Below are 10,674 nucleotides of genomic sequence, written 5' to 3' on the forward strand. Positions count from 1 at the left end.
ATGAAACCTGATCTCCATCAATTAATTTAATATATAACCGAAAAATAATGTAAAATAATACAATACAATTCTATCAAATAGTAACCTCGTCGTTGGTGCCAAAAATATATTTTACTACGCGTTATTGTTTTAAACTGTTAAGAAAAAAAAATTAATTCCTGGTAAGTTATTTTGTTTATTTAAAGTAGCCTACCTACTTAACCTTGATAATCCTTAATTTATTTCGACCTCATTTTTTTAGATTCTTGTATTGGTTTTTAAATGACGCGCTTGAATAACATTTTCTTTTGACGTTTTTAAGGAGTGTCTCAGACGTATTATATTTTATTGGAGATTTTGTTTATTTAATATTAATATATTATTTATTTATTTTATTATTTGTTAGAGCTATCGAAAACATTTTTAAAAAAATATCTAACAATTTTTAATTAATTGATTTGATTTTTCAATTTTGTTGCGATTCAAAAAAATAACGCGATCCATATAATATTGTATGCATATAGAAAATCGAACAAGAATAACAATTTTAAAGTGCACAATATTTCCTATACCTATAGCGGTTCACTTGCGAAATCCAGAAAAACTGAAAAGCCGAGGAAGCCCATCAAATTTTTTTCTCCATACTAACCGAGGTTCTTACGTCGCTGCTTTCGAGCGTAAAGAACTAATGACATCGGGTCTATCGACTCTTAGTACCTATCACCAATACCGAGATTTCATATCCGATCGCTTACTAGTCCAACACAAGTGCGATATATCACGGAGTCGGCTGGCTGACTTGTGAATATTTACTCTCGAACCAGCCGAATGCCTATCGCTCTTGTTTACTTGAAGTATACGCGAGTGAATTTCGCACCGCTATTGCTTCGCCTAACGAAATGCGGTCGCCGTGTCGAGATTAATTGGACTATCGCGTATTCGCCCAGTGAACGGATATTCAGTACCCTGAATCCGCGCATTAATGCACAGACGTCTCTACTAATATAATATGTGATTAACTATACGATTTAATTTACGGTGGTTGCGCCTACTATGTGAGTAACGTTTTATTTTTAACAGTTTTATTTTTTTTTATACGTGATTATGATGTTATATTATGTACTCCCGATCAATATTATCAAGCTAATTTTTTCATAATATTCCTATAAATAATATTGCGTATGCGTATAATAACCAATAAGTAATACGTTGTCGATAATTATAATAGTCTTCGGGCGTTGAATAATTATAAATTATAATAAATTAATTACGGCCGACCAGAGAAACATAATATTATCGTTCTGTATCGTATAATGTTTGTAAAAAGTAATATTTTTTACGTTTGATCAACTAACAAGTACTTGCATATAATATATTACTATTACAAGTCAGTATTGCATTTGTGAAATTCCTTTGGATGTGCGTTTAGTGTTGCTCATAATTCACCTCAAAGGATTGAACATTTCTAATAAGTGGCTCGCAAATAATTTACTTTGGCAGATCATACTATGCACATACCTCGCAGACTTACCTCAACCTCGTGGTTCCGACCGACTAGATGTACATTAAATAATAATAACCATAAAACCAGTGAAAATGAAATTGGACATCATCTTAAGGTGAAGGTCGTAACCGTTAACCGATAACATTCTGTGTAGCCAGACGCTGTGGATAACTGGTTTTACCGATTTAGTAACGTTCCTACATCAAATAGGTACTGGTTATAAACCTTTCAGTCTAACGTAGGACTTTGACCGATCATCATTGTGCATACTATTACACCTTCCTCAACCCTTCTGAATATCGCGGGAAATATTCACATCAAGCATCATTACCAAGATTTTTAATAAATCAAGCGTTAGATAATACTATAATGTCTTATAGATAGGTATTATATGTTCGTTTTTAATTAACACACAAGCCTTCATTAAAATACTAGAAACTTTTTTTTTTATATTTATCTTAATCTGTATTAGTCGTGACCGATGCGAACACGTTCACAATTGTTTATAAAATTCTTACTTTATGAATAACAAAGTATTTTAAAAGATAACAATTAAATAATTATGTTAAACTATAATATACATATATATTATCTTTAGACAAAATAAATAATTAATATAATACTTTATTGGTTACTAAATTAAATGGATATTATTTTGAATTGATTATATTAATTTATACTTAACAATATTTATTAAACACTTTATCAAAATCAATGTATTAACGCATTCTCTTTTTAAAATTGTATAACATGTAATATACAATGGCAGTGATAAAATTTTGAATAGATGCACTGTTTTGCTTAGTTTATTTCACCAATCTTTGTTCACTCGTAAAACTTAAAAACTAAATTATTTGTTAACGGCCAAATACTATAGTATAATAACAAATCATGATCAAATCAACCAAAGATAAAGATGATCCAGCTGAGGTATATGAAGTATCGCTCAAATCTAAGTCAGAAAAACCAAACCTGGACGGAGATCGGTTGAATATATTCCTATTAATATTACTATACACAATACAAGGATTTCCTATAGGCATATCCACAGCTCTTCCGTTGATTTTACAGAGTAAAGAAATGGTAACATATGAAGATCAAGTAAGTGAATAGGCATATATTAATTTATTTTATAAAACTTAATTAATTCGAAAAGGGATCAATTTACACATGGCACATGTATTATAAATCACAAAATTAAATTTTTAAACTTAGTTAAAATTAATTTCTTTTAAATGAACCGTTTTTGATTAAAGTACTGTACTGGATGATTCATTTATCAAACAATATTCATTATTTAAAAATCTATTAATTTTTTTGAAAAACATTTTTTTTCTTAATTTCTAGTCAAAACAAATATTTTTTTAATATTTTTTATTGCTAATTTTTTTTAATTTTTTTTCCTTTTTGGAATGATAATATACATTTTTTTTTTAAATTTTTGTCATATTCTGATACAATACTTTTCGGAATGTTTTATTAAATAAAAGTTGAGATATGGACTAGTAGTCTATAAATTATAACTTACTCGTATAAGTATGTTAAATTTAGGTAAGCCAAGTAGTAAACCAATATTTTGCTCCCTAGTTTCTCCACTCTGCTGAATAAAACCTTAAATATCTATAACTTATTAACGACTTCTCCGATTTTCGATTTTTAAGTATCAAAATAATCCGCAAAATATTTTGATTCAGAATATAAAATTTAAAATGTATATTATTATGCAAAAAAATAAAATACTTAAACAATAATAAAGTTAATATATTTGAAAATAATGAGTGTTCTTTAATAAAATAATCGCCCTGTATATACAAAATTGTTATTATTATAAATGAAATAATGACATGTATTAAATATAATTTTATTCACTATTAACTTCAGTAATAAATAAAGGGGAATTATGTCCATGTTTAAAGTTTTAATTTTATCTAACGTCTTTAATTAGGTGAATTTTTTTTTTATATCAAACAAATTAAATAATATATTTTGAATAATTATTATTTAATTTTTAATACTGTCATTAAAATTATTATTTTTTTGTTTTATTTTAGGCAGCATTTAGTATGGCATTATGGCCTTATAGCATTAAACTCTTATGGGCTCCAATTATTGACGCACTCTATATAAATTCGATTGGTAGACGAAAATCCTGGCTATTACCTCTTCAAATATTAATGGGTATGTAAATTCATCTTTTTCAACACATACCTAGGTATAAAATTATGAAAAAACAAAGTTCATATGATAAATTAAAATTATAGTATTGTCCTTCAACATGTCAACAGAGAACATCAACAGCACAATGATAATATCTGTTTACAAATTTACTATTCTGCTGTACTTGCAATACTTGTAAATTTAGAATTTATTAAATATAATTTGATATCGAATAGGGATCACATTTTTTTATATGGCCATTAATATGGATAATTGGTTGCCCGAGAAAGGAAAACCAAATCTTGAAATGATAGTGCGTTTGATCTTCCTTGTTAATTTTTTATCTGCAACTCAAGATATCGCCGTCGATGGTTGGTCGTTGTCAGTGTTAAAGAAGTGAGCACTGCCACGAATTTATCTAATTTACAATAAAATTTTGAAATAACTTTTCTTTCTTATTTTGTCCAGGAAAAACGTGAGTTATGCCTCCTTGTGTCCTTCTATTGGAGTACCGATTGGAATGTTCTCAGGTTCAGTTTGCTTCACTTTGCTGGTATCTGAACAGTTCAGCGTCAAATATTTAGGAACCACAACCGGAAAAGGAGGAATTATAACTATGAAAAGTATGGACATAAAATCAAATTTAATACACACATTTTAGATATTATTTCATACGATATTTGACTAGTATTCGTTTAGGTTAATTTTCTGTTGTATAACTTACTGTTATTCACGAAACAATATAATATCTAATTATAATATAACTTCTACGTAAAAAACTATTAAGTTTTTAGTTTTTATAATTTTTGGTGTAGATACGATAAAAAAAATATGCAGTTTTATAATTATTTATCAGTAGCATACTAGCATGTTTATATATTTTAGTAATTTACATCAGTTTTCAGAACTGTTAGTTAGTTTTAAATCTTTATTTTCATTGCAATTCGTTAAACAGCGTGTATACTAATTAGTACACAAAAATAGGTACATTAATTTGTATATTATTATCTACACCCACATTTTTTCACCCACTAGCCTATTTGGCATACAATTGATCAGCCCACCAAGAAAAAATTTAAATTGCGCCTATATAGGATTGCAAACATATTTTTCTGTCATCCTTTATTAGCTTATGTTTCTTTTCCACATTTTTATCCAATCAGACATAATTCATTGTGAAAAAAGCTTATTTGATTGATATTTGCGAAACTGACTATCTTTTATTACTGTCCAATATTTTAATTATTTTTTTTTTTCATATATTTTTTTTGCTTAGGTTTTTTTAATATTTGGGCTGTAATCATTTTGATGGTCACAACATTCATTGGACTTTTCAAAAAAGAAAAGCATACAATGGAAGATGGCCGCAAAAAAATCAGTGTTTTTCAGAATTATAAGCTATTGTGGGACATTTTGAAGCTTCCTCGTATTAAAGTATTGGCACTAGCATTACTTACAATAAAGGTGAATAATGATAATGATAATAATAATAATAATAATAAATTATCATATTTCTTTCAAATATTTAATTTGAACCACCTGACTTGGAAATTACAATATTATTTTAATAAATATTTACTAAAGTGATGAAGTATATAATATATATCTAATGACTTATATTTTTAATATGTAAATTTATTAATTTTTTTATTGCTCTAGAAATTATATAATTTCTGCTTCTACTACTAAAACAATTAGCATTACATTTATCTAAATACATAACATTAAAAAAAAAAAAAATACAATTGTAAATTAAATTATTAGATATAATACTCATACATATTGCAATAACTTTTGGCCATGTTAGTTTTTATACTTCGATAAATTTAAATTTAAAATTGCATTTTTTCTATTAATCTAAAAAAATCAACCTCTAAGATTTTTATATTTTTTTATGGTCTAAAAAAATATATACTGATTTGAGTTGAGTAGTGTTACAAAAACATGTCAATGGCCTTTTGAGTAAAACCACTGATTCAACAACCGTTTTCATTAAATTATAATTTGTTTAACAACATTAAAGATTTCAAATGTTTATAAAATATTTATTTTAGTATTTTACATAGATATTTATAATTTTAATACAATATTTAACAATTCCGGGTCATAAGTTAAACATATTTTCCAAATTGTATTCATAATCTTCATTTCTAATATCTGAAAAATACATGATTAATCGTATATGTATATTAACATTATATAGGTATTATCATTGATTATAAATACTAATATTTTATGTTATGTTATCTTATATTATGTTTGATTATACTAATAGAGCCATGAATATAATAATTTTTAATATTGATTAATTTTGTTCAGAATTAAAAATAAGTTAAATATAAATTAGAATTAACTATTGATTTTAAAATACAATATTTCATTATGCACATTATTATGTATTTTAATCAGGTCATTATAAACACGTATTATATATTTTGCGATGTCTTTATTGTACCTATATTTGGTTGGAAAGTTATGATTTTGGATAAAATTAATATTGATTCTGTTCTTGAACACGGTATTGAAAAAAATTTCATTATGCATACTTTTTTCAAAAACGTCTACAATTTTTTAAAAGTTAGATAATTTTTTTTTATCAATTTTATCATTATATTTTAAGTACTATAAATGGTTCGATGTAAATTTTGTCAAACAATTTCTACATAGATTTTGTATTTATTGGTATTTTTACTAAATCATGTGGGGTATAGCGGTATAGGTTATAAATATAATTCCAAATGCATATATAATGTAATCAATAAAGTAAGCAGATATCGGGAAGTACTTACATAAAATAACTTTTCATTTATTGGTCTAAGACCATGAAATAAAAAATAGTGCTCGAACAGCATTAATTCACATACAATTCTAATACTATGATTACTACTTATTATATTTCTAGCAATATTTTACATAATCGTTAAATTATTTTATTCAGTATATTTTGCATAAATTTGTATATTTTTGAATCGAATTAAATATTCTTCTATTTTAAACATTTATTTCACGTTTTTTTAATGGATATAATTCACAGGCCTGATAATAAATATATATGAAAAATAGTTTTGACAAATTTCCACTTTAAAATTTAAAAACGAAACAGTATTTAAAAAATTTAAAGATATGTAACCAGTGGCCCATCGAGCTGTGAAGTGTCGAAATTTTATTAGCATATATTATATAATATTAGTATTTAATAGAAAAAGTGTAATAAATAAGTATAATTATAATATAATATTTAAATATTTTAAATACATATAATATACTATACTTTTATAAAAAATATTTCAGTAAATTACCATTTTGCTGCACTCTTAATTATTTAAAACGCTTAATTTTTATATTCTAGATAGGATTTACTGTTATGGAGACTATACCGAACTTGAAATTAATTGACGCTGGCGTACCTAAGGATGACATTATGATGATTACTTCAGTAATGTATGCAATTAAATTTTTTTTCCCAATGTTTATATGTAAATATGTTACGAGTTCAAAGCCAATGAGTTACCATCTGAAAATGACGCCCGTCAGGTAAATAAAAGTAGTTATAATAGTTATTAAGCATATACCATATTGTTTTTAAATATTAAAGCTGGGCGTGATTATTATATATTCTTATTATATTTGAATAATGCACAATAGTTTAACAGTCGACAGTAATATTACTATAAAGTTACATATCGATTGACTTTTGCAATTACGAAAAAAACAATTAACACTGTATATCATCACATTATCAACGATAACTAAAATATAAGTTATATTATCTAGAATGATATTTGTGGTGCACCTAATAAAACAATTCGATTAGTTGTAAGTACTGCCCGATCTCTACCCGTACCACGAAGGCCTCTGCAATTTTTAAAACATATTCAAAATTATAAGTGAATATAAATTGCAAAATTTCTTTTAAATACAAGGTTACATTTGTCAAACACTAATATCATATTTATATGAATTTGACCATTATCACATTGAAAATAAAAATCTTCCTGTTTGAACACGTAGTATATTAATTAAAAAAAATCTTAATGACCTAATTCATTTAAGATAATAAAATACTTTATAATTATACGTATTTAACAATAATTATAGATTATAATATGACGTCAGAATTAATATTGCACAATATATATATATATATATATATATATATATATATATATATATACACTCACACACACACACATACACATACACAAACACATAGTACCTATCTAATAAATCTCATATGCAAACATACGGTAGTATAAAAATATTATTATTTAGAACCCGCAGGATAGGAAAAAATTAAATTTTTAATAAATTTTAATAAAATTCAAGGACAGTTAATATTAAAATATATTCAATCATCTCGTCATACTGACAAGACACAAGAGTAGCATAGAATTAATTATCTTTAAAGTTAAACTATTCAATTATGTATACGAGTATTTGCTATGATTGTGTAAGTTCAAAATCTATATCATACTCAATTTCTATGGTAATTAAGAAGAATCGATTTTATCTAGATAACACCTACAAAATAATAATAATAATATGAAATTGCATATTAGTTGATGCAATAAATATTTAAATTAGGTTTATGTTAAAAATAATCTATAAGTTCAAAAATCTTCATATAACTATTTACTTACACATAATGCTATGTAGTTCATATTTTTTTTTCTATTTTAGTTTGGTTTTGATCTTGTAAAGATAAATCCATAATGCTAAAGTAATCATTATTACAATCCATAGTATACCATTCAACATTTTATAAGCGTTTCTGACTTTTTAACTAATCTTCTATTCTCAAATACCCATCTCATATCTGTGTACACATTTTTAAGAGATTTATGTAAAACTTTATGAAAGTTTAATGTTACCCGGGTAAAATAAAAACTAGACTATTAACTATCAATGTGATGTTTCAATTGTATCGGTACTAACCTTTTTGTAGCTCATCTAAGGCATTTTAAGTACAATGAGAACAATGAAAAAATTATTTTAAGAATGAAATTAGTGGGCAGAAATGTTTTTTATTAGAATTCAATTAGTGAATTAACGCATAGCCATAAATATATTTACCAACACGCCACTAATTACTATGCATGGAATTATTGTATGTGATATATCAGTGAAATAACATAATATATTATTTTTTTGACGAAATATTTTTCAGATTAATTTGGGGTATTGTACTCTGTGCGTTGGTTTATTATACACCAAGTTTAATAAAAAAAAATGGAGTTGTTACTATACCGGCATATTATTATGTTATTTTAGGATTGGTATCTCTTGTAAACGAGGTGAGTTAATAAATCTACAATAATTTTTGGTCTAAATATTCCTTTGATTGTAAATATTTATTTTTTTAATGCTTAGACTTGTAATATATCTAGCTGTATAATATTGAAAACGTAAATATATATCGAGATAATACACGGATGATCATTATTTCAAACAATACAAACATTTTTGAAAATATTCTTTTTAAATAATTTTAAGTTATTATAAAACAAAATTTTTGGGAAAAAAATCATATTTTTACTATTTCTTCATTACTATAATTTTTTAAATAATAATAATATATTTTTTAAATGCTGTTTTTAAGCTTTAAATTAAATTATGTACAAAAATATATTAATGATAGATGTCATACATTTAATGGGTAATGAATCATCCGATATGAGAATATATTTAATTTAATTAAGCAATAATAGTGTTAAACATTATGAGTTAAGAAAAACAAAGAGTAATACACAATTTTATTTTTTGTTTTAGATGTTGAGTTTATTTTTGATGCTGACACTACTTGCATTCTTTTGTAAAATAAGTGATCCTCATTTTGGTGGAACGTATATGACACTATATAACACATTTTATTTTTTGGGATGGTTAATACCAAATACATTTGTTTTGAAGCTAATTGATCTTTTGACTTTCAATGAATGTTCAAATAACTCTTTAAATACATGTTACACAAACGATTTAAAAATGTAAGATATTTTTAAGTATTTTTATACAATTATTAAATTGTTTATTTTTTAATACATTTTATGAACAGATAATCTTCATGTTCGAGAATTATGTTTATTCTTAAATTAATTTTTTAAACTTTTTTTAGTTATGCAAAAAAAATGGAGGAACTTGTGGAATTTATGTGGACGGATACTATTTAGTAGTGTTCATATGTACGACACTTGGGTTCGTTTGGTATTTTAGTTTTAAAAATATCTTAAAAAAATACCAATTAGTGGAACTTTATCACTGGATGGTACATGGAAAACAACTAAGAACTGATGAAGTAAACGAACCATGCATTATGTCATCACCGTGATTGCAAACAATAATGGCCATACTAAGTACTTGGTAATCCAAGTATATTTTAAATATTACAGTGTTAATTAAAACATTTTGGTTTTAAAATAAAATAAAAAAAAGTCATTTACGTTCTTTAGACGTACACTTAAAAGATTGTAAAATGTGCTGCAACATTTTTTTTCTATCACAAATGATTATTATTCAAACCGGTTTTTCTATTTTGTGTGTAGGCATTCAATGAAATAAACCTTGGGTAGACACGTCTTCCCATTGCACTTAGATTTACCCATGAAAACATTTAACGAGTGATCTAATGATAAACAGTCACCTATTATAGGTTCACATAATATAAACTATGATATTATGTAACTTGATAATAACAATAATTATTAATATTTCCATGTCGTCGCCTTAATAAGATTAGCCAACTTAATATCTAAGGGAAATAAAAGAAGATTGTATATATATTGTTTTTACTGAATATAATCTACATAATATGGTAACGGGAGTGTACCGATGATTGGAGCTATACGTGTAATAATCAACTGGAATTATTATTTAAATTTATAAAAAGCGGTAAAAACAAAATTATGTAATTAAAAATAATAGGATATTTTAACATAGAAAATAATAATTTTACCCCACATTTTTCCTGCTATCCGCTATTCCAATATCATAAGTAAACTTCCCTATGTTATGCAATCGTTCGGACACGATAGTTACTT

General features: G+C 25.3%; 1 protein-coding gene across 2 annotated transcripts; it reads left to right on the forward strand.

The window, feature by feature from the left end:
- The first annotated feature begins 784 nt into the window (after positions 1-784).
- On the forward strand, positions 785-10,273 carry LOC113560631 (acetyl-coenzyme A transporter 1-like). Of its 2 annotated transcripts, XM_026966628.1 has the most exons (10): positions 785-1,034; positions 2,361-2,584; positions 3,535-3,661; positions 3,877-4,036; positions 4,109-4,263; positions 4,917-5,104; positions 6,990-7,174; positions 8,808-8,934; positions 9,410-9,624; positions 9,753-10,265. In XM_026966628.1, exons 2-10 carry the CDS (start codon positions 2,375-2,377, stop codon positions 9,805-9,807), a joined length of 1,422 nt encoding a protein of 473 aa, XP_026822429.1. In that variant the 5' UTR covers positions 785-1,034; positions 2,361-2,374; the 3' UTR covers positions 9,808-10,265. The 2 variants fall into 2 exon arrangements, with proteins under 2 accessions (XP_026822429.1, XP_026822430.1); XM_026966629.1 differs by lacking the exon at positions 785-1,034 and having other exon boundaries at positions 2,090-2,584; positions 9,410-9,623; positions 9,751-10,273.
- Positions 10,274-10,674: the final 401 nt, after the last annotated feature.

Source organism: Rhopalosiphum maidis, chromosome 4 (assembly GCF_003676215.2).
Source record: "Rhopalosiphum maidis isolate BTI-1 chromosome 4, ASM367621v3, whole genome shotgun sequence".
Classification (NCBI taxonomy): domain Eukaryota; kingdom Metazoa; phylum Arthropoda; class Insecta; order Hemiptera; family Aphididae; genus Rhopalosiphum; species Rhopalosiphum maidis.

What these genes read in the sequence shown, in the direction of transcription:
- LOC113560631 (XM_026966629.1), top strand. Translation starts at nt 2,375, where the DNA reads ATGATCAAATCAACCAAAGATAAAGATGATCCAGCTGAGGTATATGAA. An exon ending in ACCTCTTCAAATATTAATGG is followed by an intron (nt 3,662 to 3,876) that starts GTATGTAAATTC and finishes GATATCGAATAG; the next exon opens with GGATCACATTTTTTTATATG. An exon ending in CTGAAAATGACGCCCGTCAG is followed by an intron (nt 7,175 to 8,807) that starts GTAAATAAAAGT and finishes AATATTTTTCAG; the next exon opens with ATTAATTTGGGGTATTGTAC.